Genomic DNA, 21,618 nt, shown 5'->3' with positions numbered 1-21,618 from the left:
GCACAGAAATATTAGCCCACCATTATGTGGTGGGCCAAATGAAATCCATCAGTGGGCTGCAAGTTTGAGACCTCTGCAGGCCATCTATCTATCTATCTATCTATCTATCTATTTATCTATCTATCTATCTATCTATCTATCTATCTATCTACATTCGAAATTAAAATAACACCAAAAAAGAAAAGGAGGATAAACAGTGCATCTGTGGCTGGAAGTTTAATCACCATTAACAAGGTGGAAAATCATGGTTACAGCTGCTGCCATCTAGCGTCCACTTTTATGCTCACACGCCTCCTCACATTACTCAGGTGAACGTGTTCGATTGGACGAGTCTGCGCAGGTAGTCGACTCAACTGCCGTTGGGAGTAAAAAAAAACTATTTTTCTTTTTGACGAGCACACAGCGACGGAAGGAAGTGACTCTTATATGGACGCGGTGGCGACTTATGTCTCTTGTTTTTAACCAGTAAATAATGCACCGCGTCAGACTTTTCCTGAAGAAACGTGTCAACAAGACAACAGTTTTTGTTTGTGACTTTCGCTGAACGTTTCCTGATTCGTCTGCTCGGCGTCGAGGCCAGAGCCCCAACCTGTCCTCTTCATACCCACCTGCTGCTGCTGCCGCCGCCGCTGCTGCTCCCCCCACACACAGGTGTCCTCCCAGGCGGGTGTTGGAAGTCTTCTTCACCATTATGTTCCACTTTTCATTATAGGTAATGTACAATATCAGTGTTTTGTGTTTGTCACGTACGTTATTAGTCGTTCTCGCGATGTTTTAAAAAAGAGGACAACCCTAACGTGTGACCGTCTCTGACCACAATAGTGTTATGTGTGTTTTTCAATGTTAATTAGGAATTCTGAAACTTTATACACAAGTGTGATGTGGAGTTAGGGCGGGACAATAAATCAGTACAGTATATAGAGTTATGTAACTTTGACAGTTTGACAGGTTTTCTGCCAATAAACACGTTTAAAAACCACAATTTCTCTCAACTTTCAACCATGTCAAAAGTGAAATCTTGATCATTATTAATGTAGACTTTACATTTTATGTCTTGGCCATATTGTCCAGCCCTATGAGCAATTTATTCCACCTCCATGCAAATGAGGGCAATGTGCACTTTTATCTTAACTTATCACACATGGATGTGCAATAAAATAAGTGACTCCAAAAGCACTTTGAATAGTATAGTATCTGCATATTTTGTAATGCTGCTATTCTGCTTAATATTATGTTTGTTTGTGTTTTCTTATTCTTCTTGTGTATGTTTTTTTTTTTTTTGGTTTATACCAGTGGTCACTAATTGGTGGCCCCCGCCATTTACCAAATCTGATCTTAAATAATTTGCTTATCTTCACAAACAATGAAAATTTCATATCTTTATCAGAGCTTTTATTCTGAAAAAATATGAACTGATTCAAATAGATTCTGTTGCTAGAATTGACCGTTCACTTAAATGTTTGGTTTGAAAAATGAAAATACAAACACTGCTGTTGTCATGGACAGCCACGTTTGGGGAATAAATGTTCTTAAAATAACTATTTCCATAGGCTCAAAGGTGAAGCAGTAATTCTTAAAATTGAAATGATGCACAATAAATATTAACAGTACGGGTTCGTATTCCACATGCATTTTGTTTAAGTAACAAGTAACAACATGATTAAAAAAATTCACATTATTGTGAGCTGAAGGCAGCTAACGCAGGTTTTTGTTTCTGACTGCGGATGTTTTAATTCACTTTGCCTAATGAAGATGCTCGACTGGCTGGGGTAGGAGAGAGGAGAGAAAGGAGGGTGGAAGGGAAGGGGGTTAGTGAAGAGAAGAAGATGGAGGAGACATAGAGATCAGGAACGGTTGTGTAACAGGTGTATGTCAAGAATAAATAACATAAGTTACAATTATCGTCTTCATCATCTCGTCCTCTTGCCCCAACTCTGTCTGGGATTGGTTCTAGCTCATGTCACCCCCTGAAAAGGACAAGTCCCAGATAAAGGACGGATAATAATAATAATAACGTAGCTGTATAATATAATAGTAATAGTAATTAGTCTGGATGTTGAAGCTCTGGAATCAAGGATACCTGTGAATGAAGAACAGAGAGAAACAAAATGGAATGTCACCACATGAGATACAGTTGTAATTTTAATGTGCTTGTTTTTGCCCTAGAAATGAGAAAATATCCAAATTAGCTGCAGTTGATGGAAGAGGAGAATTGCTATGCAGGAGATCATCTCTGAATGTGCAAACCTTGACTGAGCTCCAGCAGCACCATTTTAATTGGTGTTACAGTATGTACCTAATGAAGTGGCCTGTGAGTGTTCAGTCTGTACTGGCGGTAAATGATTCATTTTCTGTCCACTCACAGGTGCACGCATCACCATGTTGCTTTATGTGTTCTTCCTCCTCCTTCATCTGCTGTCATGTGGAGACTCGGCCTGCACCAGGACCTTACTCTCCCAACAGGAACAGGACCAAGAAGAAGGTGAGTTGCAGCTCCGGGTGGAGTCATTTACAACCAACCGGGTCTAGAAGTGTCCCTGTAATTCTGATCAATCCACCTGTCTGTTCACACGCACAGTGTTTGTAGAATCTGGGGACGCAAATTCATTCCTGGGTCGCCATCTGCTGTTCAACCGGTTCGACTTTGAGATTTTCGTTCCTGGAAACCTGGAGCGGGAGTGTCATGAAGAAGTGTGCAACTACGAGGAGGCCAGGGAAGTGTTTGAGAACATCCCTGCTACAGTTAAGTGGTGCTTTCAACAGGATTTTGACCTTGACCTGAGATTACACAGACACCAATAATCCAACCACTGACCATATTCCCAATAGACCATGATGTTTAAATGAGTTACATCCACTGCTCTGATGTGACATTATAATCTGATTTATTACTATACTAGTTCATTATACTAAAATAATGGTGTTTTTTAATGAAATAGAATAAATTAATCAGCTACACATAACCAGTAAGGCTAAATAACATCAGGCAACTGTTTTAAAAAATAAATTAATAAAAGACATAATAACTAGCGGAGCACTTGTTTGCATTTATGTATGATCTCTTTCTCTCTCACACATCTGCCACATGCATCTTAATCAGATTCCAATGTCCTACTGCAGGGAATGTAGTGCAAACATGAGTCATGATCAGACTTTGCTGTGTAACACAAGAAGAGGAATATCAATACAATACTATTTTCACAACTCGAGTAAATACTGAACACTGGATTACAATATGTGATAAGTAACGTGTTGATTCTGAAGTAGAGAAAGCACTCCGTTTCCCATGGTGTCGCTGTATCACAACAGTTGTTTGTTTGTTTATTTATTTTAATCCTGAATTTGGATGAGGATCACCACCAAAGTATAATAATTTCTTCCATGGTCATAACCTACATCCACACAAATCCAGATTATTTTCAATTGAACTATTGACCTTCCTCGTACTGATGGTGTGCTTTGTTTTTTGTAGGATGATTTTTGGGAGAAGTACAATGCAGGTAAGAGGAAAAAAAGAAAAATAAGAAGAATTTTGAGAAGAGACGTGTATATTTTCAAAAACCTGTTTCACCACTGGTTCAGCAGCATGCACCACAGCTGCAGTAGCTTTTGCAACTTTCGTTGTTTGTCAATGGTTAGTGTAAATATTCAAACTTCAGTGTCTCTGCTTGAGTAAGAGGGACATTTTATGTTGTCGTACAACTCAACTGACACACCATGGTTTGTGACGACCCACAGAAAAGCGTCCCTCGCGAGTTGATGTGACGTCTCTCTTGGTGGGGCTCATTGTCGCCGGGGTGGCCATCGTCGTAGCGGGCCTCCTGCTCTGGTATTTCTGTCAAGGCAAATGCAAGGGCCGTGCAAGGTGAGTGAGCGAGTGCAGCTTAAGTTTACAACCCTCAGATGGTACAGTACAGTATGTCCAAGGCTGTAGACAGTAGTGCAACCCTTTGGCACCATAAACCCCAGAATGTGAACATACTTGACAATCTGAACATTTTAGTACCATTTGCCTGATTAATGACACACAGACTATAAAAATGTTCCGATATTTTCATATGAAACAACTGCGATAACGTTTGATTAGTAGTAGGCAATTATTCAATAACTTTGTGTTGTCAGTATAACAAGGTCCAATTTATATATCAATTGAATGTGAATGTAAGAACATGTAATTGCTATCAAATATTTGAAAAACCACAATTAACTCACATTAAATCATCTCTTTTCTTTACTCTGATAACCAAACTGCCAAATGATGTGCAGATTTTTTTGTGTGTGTTTGATGAACCCTTGTACGTAGAGCACTTTTTTAAACAAGTCATACATCATCAGCAAAGAAAAACAGATGAGTCATAAAATCATCAGTATCAGGGTGGAACAGGGAATGCAAAATGACAAGAGTGGAAAAATTCCTTCTGTGGTTTCCTGAGATGAAATAATTAGATTGCTTTTCTTGACAAAAAGTGTTGTGGTCACTGTTACACTTAATAAAGAATTAAATTTGCTTGGAAATAAGAGTTATTATAATTGCTGATGAACTTGTGTTGCGTGTATGATTCAGCTCTACATCTGTTTTAATATCTTATTATTTTCTGTTTCAGTGCGTGCACGGTTGTGTAACAAAGTTGACTTTGTCATTACCTGGTGTTGTTAAGTAGGTCAAAGGTGACATACATGTTTTGTGTGTATCTACACTTACTCTCACAGTTCTGTCCGGGTCCGCCGGAGGAGGAGTAATGCCACTTTGATAATGCGGCGGTTAGAGGAGGTGTCCTTACAGCCTGTGCACCCGCCGGCCTGCCCGCCCCTTGAGGTGGAAGTCGACCTCCCAGGACTGCCTACCTATGAGCAGGCCGTCGCCAAAAGTGGACAGCATGATGCCCCACCTCCTCCCTATCCTGGGTATTTTTAAAATATTGCATTTGTATTTGCAGTTTCAGTCAAGGCCAGGTGTATTTGGACAGTTATAGTTTCTTTTTTTTTTTAGTTGTTTTTGTCTTCTAAACAGTTTATTCATTTGAGGGGGAAAAACTAAAATCTTAAAGTTAACTAGTAGAGTTTCAAACACAATTGGCAAATTGCAAAGGCTGCAATTTAATCGTTCAGTTTAATCAGATCTTGTATTGTTCTATGTGCCAATTATGAAAAAAAAAGTCCCATCTTCTAGTTGTTATTCTGACATTAGTTGATATGATTATGCTACTGCATGTGGCGATGCTTCATCCTGTTTTACATCTAAAATATAGTAAATATTGAGCTGTAGCTAAGCTTTACTGAAAAAAATTACAATTAGATAGTTCAAACCAAATCCTTTAGCCCTGACGGTACAACTGATGTTTGTGTGTGAACAGAGCAGTCTCTCACTACTCTCTTAAACTGCTAATTATTTATTATTATTGAATTTGAGGGAACTCGACCTGGAAAGTTCTTGAAAAATTATTCAATTTGAAGATGTGGGAACCATTAATGTGGAAAAAAGAGTGTGGGTTTGTGCATCGTGTTGGATTTGACCTTATTCATAACAATTTCCTGTTTTCCTTTATTTTTCTTTTCAGCTCACGGCCTGGAAGTATTCGCCGATAGCGCCTCCAGGATTCAGAAGCATATAGAAGCACGTCGCTCAACCTGTTGTGTACCATTTTTATGACAAGTTTCAAATGCCTTATGTTAATTGCTCTGTTTGAACGGTCTCTTTTTCATCTTACACATACACAGACCAGATCATTTCTGGTCTGTTGGTGGATTTTTACCTCTTCATTCTTGACCAACTTGTGCCAGAAAGTAGATGTGTGCCAGCCCATACAATTTTCTCTGCCATGGCTACATCCATATTACTCCATGTTCACCTCAAAATTGCATACATTATTACTATTCATGTGTTCATGTGAAAAGTCCTGGACTGGGATTTAGTCTTGACAGAGACCATGACGCGGTCACATGCGTTCACTTTCAGTTTCACCTTGTCACTGTTTTTTAGTTGTGGTTTCTCAAACAACTGCAAAGAGTAGAATCAGCTTCCTGTTTACATTGGCACACGCATGCCCAGTGTACCTTAAATGGTCACATGACATATGTTTTGGGCTCTTTCTCTTTTTGTTTTTTCAATTGATTATCTAGTATGAATGTAATCTGTGTTTATTAATTTAACTTCCACCCTATGATGAACAAGATTTATAATACATTTGCTGCTTTCTTTCTTTTTTTATCATAATGTACATGAAGAATCAATAATGTGTTGGACACGAGCTATAATTTGAGGGAGTATGTATTCTCTTAAACAGTTGTTGATATACAGCATGTATTATGTTGCTCAGTGACAGGCAGGGATCGTGTTTCAATACTGTAAGTATTAACGGTAATCACTGAGACGGACTGATGGTCTGCTGTCTCTTTTTGAAGGAACATTATACCAACAAAACTGATTTCACTTGCATGATTTTGTCGTCAAGGAAATGCTGAAGAGTAAAAGATACAGTAAATGTTTTTGGTGCACTGGTCCACCAGCTTTTTTTAAAGATTATTATTATTAGTATTGTTATTATTTTAAAATGGACTTTTAAAATAAATTGTTGTGTATTGAAATGTGCTGATTTTCTTGATGTTTTATAATGATAAAGAGTTTTTTGGGGAAAATGTGTATTTGAGTCATCAAATAATGCTCTGACAGTGCTCTGCTAATATGTGAAGTCATTTTTACTTTTGTTATCTGCATTGTGGTCAATTATTAAATGTACATACAACAAAACTCAAGTGGGAAGTATTCAAAGGCAGTTTTACATGACAGACTAATTTGTAGTCGAAACATATCTATACATATATCTAGACACAGAAATGCAAGATTCACAAAGGTTTTGATGAGGTTCACCTTTACTAAAGCCTACATAAAGGAATGCAAATTTACTAAGGGGCTAGACTGTTCAGGCTGATTTGAAGACTACTTTAAAGGTCTTTTAAACACGTTTTTGTCCCCAGTATACTTTTTCAAAGAATTTTTCAGTCACAGATTCTTCACCTGAAAAAGAAATGTGCAAATTGGAAGTTGAGTGTTAATACCCTTTCAAGGATTATGATATTACTCCAGCACAGCCCTCTCATGTCTAGTGACTAATGGATTAACCTGACCTTTTCTTTTGTAGTGTGTGAAAAATATGTAAAACGGAAGATTATGTGAATTAGCTGCAGTCTAAATGGTTCAATTTTGAATGAACAAATCCTTCACTAATAATAGTAATAATGCCATTACTGAAATGAGGACCAGCTCTGTATCTCCAGGAAAATGGGATAATAAGACATGATCCACATAGATCATGGTGGTTACATGAGTTACCAAAATAATATTCCATTCACATCTTGCAGTGCTAAGTGACTCGTGTCTATATTACATCCTTTGCTGTTAATAAATCAATTAGATGTTATAATTTTATTAGAATTATATACATTTCTACTAATACCAGATTATCCATGTCTTCATCTGGTTATTGCTTATTCAGAATATGACCTTTTTCAGATTGATGATGGCATTGTTTTATTATTTAATGTAATATTGTCTCACTGTGTCATCTTCAGTGTGTGAAAAACAAAAATATTGCTGCATGTGTAAGAAAAACACATTACGATCATTTACGCAATGATTCATTGATTAGATACAGTTCTGTATGTCTCAACATGCCTGTTTTAAACTGTTGATTTTTCTGCACTGATTCGAAGAAGCACTCCTTTTTTTCCACTATTCTGATTCTATTCAGTTTCAATTTAATCTTACCATGAAATAAAAGTTAAAGAATAACCTACTTATGATACATACAGTGCTTAACAACAAATATATTAGAAATCTTAAAAACGTAATTGTTATTTGTTTGGCAAACAAAACTGGCTTTGTCTGTTGTTTTGTGAAGATAAGCAAAGATAAGATAAGAATAAATTTGAGAACATATTTATTAAATCATCTGTGGGGCCAGATACTGATGCTGGCGGGCCACTATTGGCCCACAACCGGCCACTTTCGGCCCACAGGCCACCCATTACTGCCCACTTCTTTACCCCATCAGTCTGAATGTAGCCTTACTAAAGTGATACACAAGCCTGATTTGTGAATCAGAAGTGGCAACTGGACTTCTGTGTTCACAGCTTTTAACCAAAAAAATAAAAACAGTCACATCAACGGAAAAATTGGACGTGAGTCACTTAAGCCTGCAATTGTGAACGCAGTCGTTTTTTGGTGGAGGGAAGGAAAAGTAGAAAACTTGCAGCCAAAGTCTGCGGTGCATCCTGGGAAACCAAATTAACATGGGTATGTGAAACCATGCAGGGCTTTCACGGATCCATATGACGGGAGATGAACAAAAATTAACGGAGAAGCTCAGAGGGAGCGAAAAGGGGGGGCAGATTTTTATCAGATAAATCGCAGTCTTAAGGTGGCTTTTGCCGAACTACTCCTGCTGCTGCTGCGACAACGGGACTGACTGACTGACTACTCTGCTCGCTTGCTCGGTGGCTAGAACCCGGACCCTGCTACGATGTGTGCCCGCTGCTCCACGAAGCTCCGTCGTGGAAGTGGATCTTTCACCGGATGATGGACAGGACGTACCCGACTTCCAGCTTCGCGGACTCGCTGGCTCCACCAGCACAGACCGTCGCTTCTTGGGCCTATGACCGCAGCACAGCTAGTATCAAACCAAGGTAAGAGATGCAGGAGAGGGTGGGTCGCCTTCACAAGGAAATGTCGGTGATGTCGGGAAGGGCCTGTCTTTCCTCTTTGAGAAAAGTGCAGAATCTTCGTATAGTTGTTTGCGTGGAAATCTGATGGGAGTTGTCAGTGTTTTCTTAGCTCACTTGCTTGTCTCCCACCTTGCTAGTTTACGTTAGCACACCGTCTCCCCACCTCAGCATGGCCACGGACACTTAACTACGAACCACAGAGCCGTGTGGAATTGTGCCTGTAACCATTTTAACCAAATTCTTAGTTAACAAGTACCACTTTACCGGCTACTTTTCTCGACCCACAGGTGCTCACCAAAGCCAAAACAAAGATAGGTAACTGCTAGCTACCAAAGCTAATCACTTATAAATTCTCTGGAATTCAGCCACTGATATCGAGGCGACGTGTCGAAGTCTTTGCGTTATCTGTGCCATGGTTTTTGTTTTAAAACTTCCAGGATGTAAAAGTATTTTATAAAAACTAACAGCTGTAAGTGAGTGTGGTGTGTGTAATAGAAGGCTCCAACTGTGGCTAAGGCAAAGTTTGTGTTGTACTGTACTGTGTATTACAGTAATATAATGGTAGATAATGATAGATGGTTAGAATGCTCGCTTAAAATAATGCTGAGTACAACTTGTGAAAATGTACCATCTGTATTAACCATGCCCAAAGACTTATTCCTTTTAAAGCACCAAGATAAAAGATGGAGAAGCTAAATTAAATTTAATCAACACACAGAAAAGTCACTCAGTTGACTTGTTCCACGACCAAAGCAAATTTCCTATCCAAACAAAAATGTTTTCATATGCTGATCAGGTGGCAGCAATTAATATCATCATAATACCGAGGACTATATGAATTGGCTGCAGTTTGTCAATATTATGCTGGGTATTTACATGATGGACTAGTTTTCACAATGTAATAATCGGTTACCAGAGCAGAGTTTAAAATAATTCAATTCATACCCACAAATCACACTTGTAGACTGTCATTCTGTGCAAGTCTTTTTAAGTCATTTTCTCTCTGGATGCCTAAAGAAAAAAGCTGGAGCAGTCAAATTAACTACACTACTAAATGATAAAACACGTGCTATTATGAATAACAGTGGACACTAATGATGTTTACTCAGGAAAATTAGATTGTTGCAGGTTGAGTACAAACTCATTAAGCCACAATTGTAGTAATTTAAATATCACTTGTGGCTGTTAATTGCGGTTCATAAAAAAAAAAAAAAAGATGTCAGATACTGAGTGAAAGTTGGGAAAAACATAATTGGGGGTTTAAACTAATTTATTGGTAGATCACAGCAAACATTCAAACAGGGACTGTCAGGTAATACACTTGAATCGTGTATTAGTATTTGATAAAATATGAAGTGCCATCTTAACTAAAGTGATTGATGCATTGTGCATGGTTAAATGAATTGCCGCTTTTTGTTGTCACTTGTCAACTGGGATATTTTTCAGCCTTCTTAACAACTTCCCCTTCACTTGAACAGGGAAGTGGTCTCAGACTTTGGACCACACTCTATTGTGCATATTGGGCTTTTGTTGTTGTATGATATGCTTTTTTTTCAGCGCTTAACAGTTCATAGTTGCATAAGAGAAAATTACTGGTTCATGTGTCATTTGAAGGGACCAGAAATGAAGGCAGATGACTCCCTTTGGGCGCCATGTTCTCCATCCGCAGATGTTTGACTTTTGGCTAAACACTCAAATGTTGTCCACTAACTTCAGAACTATCCCCAAGATTAAATCCTTTCATTCTTGGTCAAATCTGGAGAAAGTTATCCATGCTTTAATTTAATCTTATTTGGATTTCTGTAACTTCAGGGCTAAGCCAGAAAAACTTATGCCTTCAGCTAGTTTAAAATGCAGCTTTTAACCAAGACTAGTAGACATGACAATATTAGCCCTGTTTTAGCCTCACTTCACTAGTTACCTATTCATGGTAGAATTGATTACTTTTTAAAGCCTTTATGGATTAGCTCCAAACTACATTCCTGATATGTTCCTCCTCTATGAGCCTGCATGCAGCCTCTGCTCCTTGGACAGGGATATTCTGATGATTCCAATGTCCCACTTCATGATAAATGGTGACCAGGCTTTTGCGGTCAGGGCCTCCCATCTATGGAACTCCCTGCCCAATGATCTGAGGCTTGCTTTTAAATCAACTCTGAAAACACATCTTTTATGAATAAGCATTTTATTAATAATAGCATATTGCCTTATTATCGAATTGTAAGCAGGATTTATCTTGTTTTTATTGTATTTATATGTGTTTTTATTTATGTTTTTGAATTTCTTGAGAATATAATTAATTCGTTGTCTATACCACTTTCCTTTTGTGCAAAAAATAATTACATAAAGCATTTATAGTGTTGTCTTGTTTACATGTTCATACATAGTTGTGTGTCCCTCTGCTTGTAAAGAAGAGTGCTTATGCATGTTCGCTCATGTGTGTTTGTGTGTGTGTTACTTCAGTCCCAGTTATGGTGCAGCACATCTTGATACAGAGGTTCTCCAGCGGCAAAGCTACACCTCCACCCACCAGCTTCCCACCTACACTACATCACACCCTCCTGCTGCAGCAGGTGAGTTATCATCCATTCTTTGTTATTTGCAGTGGCATCCAGTCTTGCAGATCTTTTTGGTTTTCTGTGCCATCACTCAGAAAGGCAGTGAATAAAATAAAGCTATTATGCATTTTCATGGAGTTACTTGGAGTGATCCAAAGATTTGGGCAGATATGTTAAACCATCACAAATGAAAACAAAACCGTCTTTATGAGTACAGTAACATTAGGGGTTTCATTTATTTACTTGTGACATAGGATCATTTGTCTGTTTCTGTGATCATCTCTTTATCAGGAACACTTGACTCAAACAGCAACAGTTCTGAGACCTCAATCATGAGCTTCCTGTCAGCCATGGAATCCAGAAGCCTTCAGGCTGGTCCTGTTAGTGCTTCGCTGCTCTCACCGTTCAGACCACCTTCATGGCCTGCTGGTGAGGACAAATCTACCCATTTACATCTTTGTCTGTCTTCACATACATACATTACATAATGTATTAACAAATACATGATGTAAAATGAGCATAAAGCATATTTTGGAGAATATGTAATTTATACTGTTTTTTTTTTCAATGCCACACAGGTACAAACTCCTCCACCACAGAGCTGTACTTGACTGGTGCCCTGCCTTCTGCTGCCACTTTCCCCTCTCCTGCTTCTCTGTCGACCTATCAGCACACTGGTGCCTACCCCCCAAGGAGTTATGCTACCAACCCTTCCTTGGCTCTCCAGGATCCAGCCTTCAGCACTTCCACCAATGGCCTGTTTTCTCACCATGACCCTCTCCTGCATCTCAAATCTAATCAGACTGTGCTTCCCACTGCCCTGGCCTTCAATCATTTGTCTGCCCCTGTTTTGGGCTCCACTTTGCCTGTCCAGTCCTCCACTTACCGCTCAGCCCAGGAGTCTGCCCCCCATCTCCTTCAACCACAGTTCAGTCTGCTCCCTTCTACCTTGCCTGCCCCTCATGGTGCCCCGCAGCCCTACGCAGCGACAGTATTTTCAGGCTCTATTGAAAGAGCTCTTCAACGTGAATGTAGTGTGATCAAACACCACCAGAGGCCTTCTAGTAGCCACGCAGCCTCAGAGCAGATGCCCAATTCAGAGCACTCCTTACCTGGGTACTTTGGCTCTGGCAGTGAAGCTGATGTGTCCTACCAACAGGACCCTTCCCATCAGACTCCAGTGTCTTGTAGCCCTTCCACAGGAATAGATTCATCTCAAGGGGTCAATGGTGCTCCACAACCCAAAACAGACTCAGTTACTCAAACATATTCGACCACTTCAGTGCCAAAGGCGAAAGACTGCCCTGCCAAACTACCTCCACATCCATCTGGGGGTGAAGAGAGTGGCAGTCACACTCAGATCCTAACAGGAGCGTCTCCTGAGCGGTATTCCTCCCCACAACAGAATCATAATTCAGTGATTTCTAATCAGCACTCCCTCCACCTGCCTAGCCTAATGTCCAGCAGTCTGTCCCAAACGTATGTCACTCCTCACACACAGTCTTCACCCTCTAGTTCCACCCCAGACAAGCTGTCGTCCCTTTATAAGTCTCTGCCTCCTCTCTCTAGCCAGTCAGCGACTGTTAGTCAAACTCTTGTCTACTCCACCAGCTCCGGCCTGAGCCAGGAGCAAGAGGTCCAGTACAGAGCCCAAGTCCAGGGCTTGTGTCAGGGGAATCTCTCTAACAGTTACCCCACATCCCACTCTCAGGGTCCTCCACATGTGACATTTACGTCTCAATCACAGGGGCAAACCTCTGTGACTCAATCTCAGAGCTATGCCACAGGACAATCCCTTAACCAATCCCTCAACTCTGCTTACCCACCCACATGTGTTCGGAGTTTGCCTGCATCCAATTCTGCACAGAACTACAACCTCATGCAAGCCCCAGTGGGAGGTAAAACACATGATGCACTGCAACAGACACAGGCCCAAAAATATGTTTTCCCTGCACCACAGCCTACCTACTCTTCAGCTGCTCAAGCCTTACGAAACAATGCCAGATCCTCAATACAGGACATAAAGCCAACATATAGCAAACACAAACTAGAGGAGCTTCCCATGCAGGACCTAGAGGCTCTCCAGCAGGCGTCCATGGAGGCCTCTGCGGCAGATAATAACTTGGCATCACACAATGTCATCTATGTTGTTTCGAAAATGGAAGAGCATCACAAAACGCAAAGTGTTATCCGAAGCAATTCGCGTTCTGATGACCACCTCATGGGGCTGGCTCATACACAGACAGAACAGGTGAAGGATGAAAGAATGGGTTTGCTGAGCCAACAGCATATTCATCTAAGCGGTGCTAATGGTCTGGATATTGCAAGCATAAAACCGGCAAACTCCAATATTATATCTTCACATGTACCTCTGAGCTCAGAGCAGCTCAAGCAGCACCATCTCCAGCTCAAGTCTCCTGAGCCGCATCAACAGAACCACCAGAATCACAGTCAGTCCCAGAGCCAGACCCCGGTACCCCACACTCAGTTTATCACCGTCCCGAGCACTCAGGTTCTCCTTGAGCCCAATCAGATGATTCTGCTTCAGCAGCCCATTATCCACCATGGTCAAAACCCTTCAAAGGTGGTGTCGGTGCAAAGTAGTCAACCGCCACAAGGTCTGGGCCCTGCTAATGTCCAATACCTTCAGATGGATCGGGAACTGCTTGGTCCCACTGTAACTGAGACCCACAGTCAGCATGGTGCAGTGGTGTCTGAACAGAGCTCAGGATGCGCGGATTCTTCCAAACACCATTACAGCCACTCGGCAAATCAGCAGTCAAATGATGCCAAGAACCACTTCGCTCTCAACTCCATTTGCTTCCCCGAATCCATGCTTCTTGCAGACGACAGAAACATTTTGTCAAATGTCGATGACATTCTGGCGGCCACGGTCGCGGCCTGTGGCGTGACACCGCAAGACTTTGTCAAAGCTACATCTTCTGCCGAGGCTGAAATGGCTGTGATGGCAAGTCCTGTGGATTCTAAAGGGCGCTTCCAAACTGTGGATATAAGCAACATCTCGCCCAACTTCTCCTCTCCACAGCAAATCATCACCAACACCAACTCCCACACGTTAGTCATGACACTAAATGGACCTCAGATGGCCACAGACCATCAGGGTCAGTCTGTCCACCACAGCAGCAGTTCTGAAATCAACACAAATGGAGATGGAGGACGCTCTGAGAATGATTATCACTTAGCTGGGCAGGTGTATGACCACTCAGGTCTACAGAGCAGAGGCAAAGTGAATGCCAAGTGTATTAAAACAGAGGACAGCCTTATGGAGTGCCCTGATGGAGAAGACTTTCCCAAAAAAAAGGTTCGCTCCAAGTCCTTGACCAAACCTGGTGGTATTGAGGAGGACGGTGGGCAGGCCAGAGCGGCCAAGCGCGGCACGCAAGTAAAACGGCTAAACTCCAGGGGTAGTGACGTCGGCTCGCCATCTGCTTCACACGGTGTATATGATGGTTGTCCACAGCAAGAGAGAATGAGGCAGAAGATCCGTGAAGTGGAAGAGAAACAGCCAGAGGTCAAAACCGGCTTCATGGGCTCCTTCCTAGACTTCATCAAATCTGGCCCCAAACAGCAGTACTCTCCAAGTCCCACACGAACTATCAATCGACCCAAGAAGCTGATCAGCCCGTCCAGACCTCCGCCGTGTCCTTTACCATCTTTGCCGCCCAAACTTCAGACTCTGCCAGGGCCCTTGATTTCCCAGGAGTGTCCGGGAGTGAGTTCTCAGCACAAACGTCTGGATGAAGATCTGCAAAAGAACTTGGAGACGCTGCCGACATTCAGCTCAGATGAAGAGGAGAACACTGGGAAGAACCAGGCCCTGAGGAACAGCATCAGCTCAGCTCTCTCAGCTCTGGACGAGGCTTCAGAAAGGAAAACCAGAACAGGTAACAACACACAGAGAGTGTTATCCCGCAGTTGTTGAAACTTGTGAGTCATTATCTAAAAATGACTGTGTTATAAGAAAACAGGTTGTTTATTTGCACTCATTGTCTTTTTCAGAGTGTTTTGTTTTTGTTCTAAACTCAAAAGGCAAATTGTATGATTGGCTGCATCATAGTGGTTTGAAATAAATAGAACAGACATCATGTGTTTCCAATAACCCTTTTTCTGTCTTTGCCGTCTGATTTACTCTGTACATGTGCAAAATGAATTAGCCTTTCATCCAACACATTCATACTGTATACCACATCTGCAACCCTTCTCCAGATAACCCAATCCCTGGTTTGATGATGAAACAAGACCAAGTTGCCAACGTGCCACATGCTGTCAAAGAGACGTGTTTCCCACAGGTGATCAATAATCCACAAACAACAGCGACAGCCACGGTCACGGGAGGCTCTGTGTTTGCTTCCAAAGACAACTCCAAAGAGATCGCGCTAGGCCAGATGGCTATGCAGCTGATGAGTGTGGCTATCGAGGGACTGACTGACGAGGAGCTGTCTGACAGCGGAGGGGAGGGAATGTACCGGGAGAGGGACGAGTTTGTTGTCAGGAATGAGGACATTGAAAACTTAAAGGTACTACTCTGCTTTTTGTGTTGCCGTTTTAAAAAGAAAAATGTTCATTCGTGCACAAAAACATAAGCCACGTACGTACTGAAGCATCTTCTGTGCATGTGTGTCCAGGTGACCATGAGGACAGGGATTGAGCCTCCGGCCATCTGGAAAGTCCAGAAGGCTCTGCTGCAGAAATTTGTGCCTGAAATCAGAGATGGAAAGAGAGTCTTCTCAGCCACAAACAGTGTGAGTAAAGGAAAACCAGTCAATACCCATGTATGTAGGATTTCAGGCATTTCTGTTTTTCACGTGTGTGTGTGTGTGTGTGTGTGTAGTATCTTGGATACTTTGGTGATGCGAAGACCATGTACCATCGGGTTTACGTGAAGTTCTTGGACACTGTCAACAAAAGGGAGTATGTACGAGTTTGTAGTCGGAAGCCACGTTGCAAGCCCATGAACTCACTAAGGTACGCTAATAGACTTAAAGACACGGGTGCATTATACACAACCTCAGTGGTGTAACTCTTTTTGACTCTACCACTTAGGGGGGTTCAGGTGAAGACTTTGCTGGGTTTGACAGCCAACCCCTCGTCCGTCGCCCCGAGTCAAAAGCCCCGACCCAAACACCTGAAGACGAGGGCTGAGCCGCCACCCAAGAAGAGGAGGAAATGGAAGGAGGAGTTCTCACCGACCGCCTCAGGATCATCTGCAGAGGAAGGTGGTGAAGAAAGTGGTAAAGAAGCCTTTTGACTTCCTCATCAAACAATGTGTAAATTCTGCTGTGAGTCTCTCAACAGACCTAGTTTTTGATTATGTCATGGGATCACTGGTGGTGTTGTCATGTTCGGCTGTGGAGAGAGACAGTTGTAATATGTGCAACAAACCGAATATTTCCTTGTTCACTCTGACCTTTTATGTCAAGTATTTTCCCCAGAGTTTATTAAAAGACAACTAAAATGAATTGGTCTGTCACCTTGTATAAAAGTGCTTTTTTTATTGAATTTTAAGCATGTCTGAAATTCGGCTCTCTGGGTCGATTATAACTAAAATGCAACCCTGGAGTTTTTAAACTAAATCAGTGTTGTGAGTATTACTGAAAGTCCTTGTGTTAGAAGCTGATGTAGTTTAATACAAAAAATGTGTGTGGAAGACGCCAGACGTCAGTTTGAATATATACAGTATATTCTTCTTCTAATCATTTCCAGTAGGACGTACACTGAGAGGTCCCATGCTGCCCTCCACAGCTCACAGTTTAAAGCTCTAAATGCTCTCTGAATCTTTAAATTCTCTGGTACACCCTCCCAGATTTAAACCCTTCTGGGCCGTCTGCTTCGCGGTTCCTCAACACGCGGACCATGAAGGAGACGTTCAAGAGTTTTGTGGAACTGCTCATCAGTGTTGCCTTAGATGAAGATGTGATGACGGCACTTGAGAGGGCAAACGGTGAGCGCATTTACTGTTTTTTGGACAAATAGCCGTTCTCCTTTCGAGGGGCCTAACGATAACATCGGGGCTAAATCTGACTCGTCACATTTTAGATGAGTTGCTGCTACCACATATGAAACGAGTGGACGGGATGATCACTGACAACCGGAAGCGTCTGCTTCACAAACTGCACATTGGTCAAGTCCTAAAGGTGGGTGTGTCTGAGTAACTATTTAATATATGAAATGTTTTTAAAAGAATCTCATTCATTTCTTTCTTTCAAATGCTTCCAACTTTTTAATCCTACGTAGTTTTAGACGCAGTGGAAATGCACCCAAAAAGGACTTTTATATCTTTTTAATTGAGTTAACATGGTTCCACAGTTCTGAAAAGTTCTACGCGGCTAAATAAAAATATTTTAATATGTTTACTGTAAGGATTTAAAGATGATGTTTGAAGCAATTTTTTTGATCTGGACCTTCAGACGGCTTTAGACAGCTTCCCAGAGATCTCGGTGGTCACTGAACTGAAGAAGGACGGAGAGACGCCAGCCTTCAAGGTGCGTCTCAGTGGGAAGGCCTACAACAAGAAGACCATGAAGCCCTACAAGATGAACGACAAAGTGCCACAAGTAAGTAATATCACGTAGTCGCCCGGTTTTAGAACTGGGATTAATGCGTCTCATGTGTTCTCATCACAAGTTGTACCGCTCCCGGGATGTCAATTTGTATCTGGCATCGGAGTGTGCCTCTTCGTGGATTTTAAAGGGATAGTTTTAGCGTTGGTGTATGATCACACTGCCAGCAGGCACTGCATAAAATCTGCACCTGTTTAAGTCTTAAGATATCTTAAGAATGTTTGCTGCTCGACAGCCTTTCCCAGCTGGAAAGTGAACTTTATAAACCACTTGTTCTCCATAGAGAAACTCAACATTGTTAGCTTGCAGGCACAAAGGAGCTGCTGATCTACTGTTGCCTTGATTGTGTTTGTGTCACTGACGTTAAGTGAAATAACTTACTTAGAACCTACTAATGAAGACAGCAGTGGATCAACAACTATGTAAAATCACTAAGGCACCTCCTGTAAAAACACACCTTTAATACCAGATGTGAACATGTCAGTGTTGTACTTTTCTGTCAGCAGAGGGTGCAGTTCCTCCTCTTGTCCCTCTATGTGTTCGACACTGACATCACTGTCCCTTTTTCCTCTTTCAGTGTCAGTACTTCGTTGACTGATTTTAAAGAAAGGTTTCTCAGACTTTGCTTTTCCCCTTTTTCAGGAGTACACAGTGGACCAGCAGAAAACTCAGTGGTTCTCTCTGTACCACTCTTTGCAGCATTACAAGTACCACACATACCTCATGTGTAAGGACGAGGTGAGTGTTGCTTTGCAGCTACTATGTGAAGGAGCTGTGTGTACGATTATTGATGCATTCATCGTTTAAAAATATGTCAGACACATTCGGTCACGTCGGTCCATTGTGGTGGAGCTCAGTTCCAGTGACTCTCATCTGATCTACAATAAAGATCATTTTCTTAATGACACTGAATGAATAGTGCACGTCACAGCAAAAACAAACCGTGAAAATGATCTCTCTTCACTGGTACAGCACATCTTGTTCATCTTTCAGTCAAAACATTTGAATAAAACACTAGTGTTTTATCCCAAAATACGGGCAGCACTGACAGATGTAATCTTTATACTGGAGAGTCTCAATATTTAGTTGAATACAGAGGAGAGTTTGAGTATTTTAAATTATGTTTTCTGATTATTTTTTTTTTTAAAAAAGGGAAACTATATAAAACATTGCAGAAGCTGCAGACACACATCTGATTTTTTTATTTTTTTTTGCAAAAAAAGAAGGGATGAGACGTTATCCACCCACTGTTGTTACCGAAGCAGTGAGTAATGAGTGAGTTGTACTTTGCGTCAGAATGGAATCTGCTAGTATCAACAAACGACCGTCTGCCAGCACAACACAGACTCCCAACAATGCAATATAAAACATTCTATCAAGCGCAGCCTGCCAAGCTTGTTGCTTTAGTTACGTCTGTGTAGATTCTCATTCATCCAGGTCGTAATTGTCCAAAAAGTCACTGAATCAGTTCAAGGAAACTGCAAGTCAAATTGCTACTGTTACAGTGATTTAGTTTTCTCTTTAATGTTCCTCTTTGTCCATGAGTACGATTCACCTGGTTGATTGTTTTTGCTGAAGACGGGATTCACACTCACGGCTGTCGAGAGTAGCCATGAGGCTGCGATTCATTTATTTCACATGTCTCATGGGAACAACTAAAAAATGCTGTCTTTTATTGTATTAAAAGATAAATGCTTGACTCTCTGTGCTTCTGCCCTGGCAGATCGCATCTCTCCGTGTGCAGGCAGGTGATCTGGGGCAGGAGGAGACTGTACAGAAGTGTCTGCAGAACGGCGCTTGGGTAGAGGGGCTGTTTGATCGCTTCGGAGAGCTAATAAATCAGGTGCAGCAGGCCTGCCAATGATTTGTCCCTGTGTGGGCTGGTTTTTAAAAGAAAACGAAAGGATAAAAACACTAAAAGAAAAATAATAATAATAATAAGAAGAAGAAGATGCCTCCAGCTCAAAGTAGCAGCAGAATGATTGAACGAATGAACTCCTCCTTCCGGCCGTGCAGAGATTTCACTCGGCGACCTGTCGCTTGTCTCGTCTTGAGGACGTTGTGGGGGCTTGTGGTGTAAAAGTGACAACAGGCGAACAGTGGGACAGCGGGAAAAGTTTTACCGTCTGTGTCGCTGCTTCCCAGCAGGGAAATCGTAACCTTAATAACAAAGAACAATGACTTGTCTGGGACATCTTCACGTCATGCTTCTCCTCGCCTTTGTAGCTTTTGTAGTTACAAGCCCACTTTTATGGGCCTTTTTCATAGATTTCTAAAAAAAAAAAAAAAATTAAATCTTTTTTGTTTTTAGTTAAATATCAGATTATAACCAGTGAGTATTCACCACTTAGAAAAAGCCATTGGCATAGTAAGTAGAGCACAGCAAATTTAAAAAAATAAAATGCAGAAATCTACATTTATAACGAGCTGTCATCAATCATTTTGACACGTAGGCTAAAGAGTTGATGTAAAAACACAAACAAAAAAAAGAAGTCTACACACACATATATATATATATATATATAACTGTAGTTGTATACTGTTTTATAAGCCATCCATTTTGTAATGGAATGACAACTTATATATATATAATGTACATTTTGTATAAAAAGACAGACATGGAGGTGTAAACTGCAGCAAAATGTATTAACTATATACTGTAACTATATTTTGGTTTAAAGTTTTTATGCCTCTAACACCTCTTTGCTTATAAGAGGAGATCCTGAGAGAAAGGTGCAGATCCATTTCTGCTTTTTTTTATTAATCAAATATTATTACCATGATTTATCTGAGGGTAAGATCACGAAAAAAACAAAACACTTACACTGTCTTTATACTCCTTTACAAACATAGCCCACATTTTTTGACAAATAGATATATATTTTTCACAGAAGTAAATATTATGCTCTCTTGTTAATTAGTTTTTAAAGACACTTTTCCATTTTTTCTTTTCTTTTTCACAGTGCTTAAAAATTTGACTCTTTGTAAGTCCGTTACCAGTTTTATGTAATCAAAAGTGATGTTTATCTAAAGATGCCGTTTGTAAATAAAGAGTCGCATGTATTTAACACTTGTTTTTGGCACGTTTTGTTGTCTGAAATGCGGAAATCTATTATGTTAAGTGTGTAAGGAAACGCGGTTTATTGAAACACTGGCACCAGTTATTTCACAAAGTACAAAGTACATCTGCTGGCTGTCGCCTCTGTTTATGTTTTCGTTTGGTCGTTTGGTCGTTTGGTCTGTTGCACTGCCCACTAACACACCCACAGTAGTAGCACTTCTAACATTTCAGCTGCCAGCAGAGAGCAGCGTTGAGAATACTGAACAATATTGGACCTTGGTATAAGGCCTTGGTACTTAAAAATGTCTCAATACAGAACAGAGAACACTGATGACACTCTTGCTAGTGTGGACATTTAACATGTATACTCTGTTAACGGTCGTCAATTCTCGGGTGCTGCTGGAGAAGCAATCTCCACCTATTGCTGATGCACTAAAATGATCTAAATCCATGGTTCTCAAACTGTGGCGCCCAGGTGCCTGCGCTGATAATGATTCTCTATGATTTATAACGCCAAACGTTCTGAAAACACACAGTGTTCCGTCCCCTATCGGAGATCATATATCCACTGTTTTCAAACTGCGGTACGTGTACTGCCAGTGGTACGTGAGATTTCCTCTGGTGGTAAAATCAGAAAAGCTGTTCTCCTGAATATCGGTGTAGAAAATATATAATATATATATATAAGTTGAGCGTA

The 21,618-nt window shown here is 41.1% G+C and overlaps 2 protein-coding genes across 3 annotated transcripts; both read left to right on the top strand.

Annotated features, from left to right (window-relative positions):
- Window positions 1-314: 314 nt before the first annotated feature.
- On the top strand, window positions 315-6,188 carry prrg4 (proline rich Gla (G-carboxyglutamic acid) 4 (transmembrane)). Of its 2 annotated transcripts, none has more exons than XM_044030106.1 (7): window positions 315-712; window positions 2,366-2,482; window positions 2,579-2,742; window positions 3,473-3,500; window positions 3,739-3,865; window positions 4,711-4,905; window positions 5,559-6,188. In XM_044030106.1, exons 2-7 carry the CDS (start codon window positions 2,380-2,382, stop codon window positions 5,584-5,586), a joined length of 645 nt encoding a protein of 214 aa, XP_043886041.1. In that variant the 5' UTR covers window positions 315-712; window positions 2,366-2,379; the 3' UTR covers window positions 5,587-6,188. The 2 variants fall into 2 exon arrangements, with proteins under 2 accessions (XP_043886041.1, XP_043886042.1); XM_044030107.1 differs by lacking the exon at window positions 315-712 and adding an exon at window positions 1,899-2,288.
- Window positions 6,189-8,108: 1,920 nt separating this feature from the next.
- On the top strand, window positions 8,109-20,928 carry qser1 (glutamine and serine rich 1). The gene is made up of 13 exons (XM_044030105.1): window positions 8,109-8,682; window positions 11,185-11,294; window positions 11,571-11,708; window positions 11,858-15,184; window positions 15,507-15,817; window positions 15,926-16,042; window positions 16,132-16,265; window positions 16,344-16,531; window positions 17,104-17,241; window positions 17,337-17,434; window positions 17,708-17,854; window positions 18,503-18,598; window positions 19,584-20,928. Exons 1-13 carry the CDS (start codon window positions 8,573-8,575, stop codon window positions 19,722-19,724), a joined length of 5,055 nt encoding a protein of 1,684 aa, XP_043886040.1. The 5' UTR covers window positions 8,109-8,572; the 3' UTR covers window positions 19,725-20,928.
- Window positions 20,929-21,618: the final 690 nt, after the last annotated feature.

This window comes from Solea senegalensis, linkage group LG7 (assembly GCF_019176455.1).
Source record: "Solea senegalensis isolate Sse05_10M linkage group LG7, IFAPA_SoseM_1, whole genome shotgun sequence".
Classification (NCBI taxonomy): domain Eukaryota; kingdom Metazoa; phylum Chordata; class Actinopteri; order Pleuronectiformes; family Soleidae; genus Solea; species Solea senegalensis.
This window is presented reverse-complemented; position numbering and strand designations above follow the sequence as displayed.

Coding starts and splice junctions, on each gene's coding strand:
- prrg4 (XM_044030106.1), top strand. CDS start 2,380: ATGTTGCTTTATGTGTTCTTCCTCCTCCTTCATCTGCTGTCATGTGGA. Junction 2,483..2,578: donor GGAACAGGACCAAGAAGAAG/GTGAGTTGCAGC, acceptor TCACACGCACAG/TGTTTGTAGAATCTGGGGAC. Junction 2,743..3,472: donor TTGAGAACATCCCTGCTACA/GTTAAGTGGTGC, acceptor TGTTTTTTGTAG/GATGATTTTTGGGAGAAGTA.
- qser1 (XM_044030105.1), top strand. CDS start 8,573: ATGATGGACAGGACGTACCCGACTTCCAGCTTCGCGGACTCGCTGGCT. Junction 15,185..15,506: donor AGAAAGGAAAACCAGAACAG/GTAACAACACAC, acceptor ACCCTTCTCCAG/ATAACCCAATCCCTGGTTTG. Junction 16,532..17,103: donor GGAAGGTGGTGAAGAAAGTG/GTAAAGAAGCCT, acceptor ACACCCTCCCAG/ATTTAAACCCTTCTGGGCCG.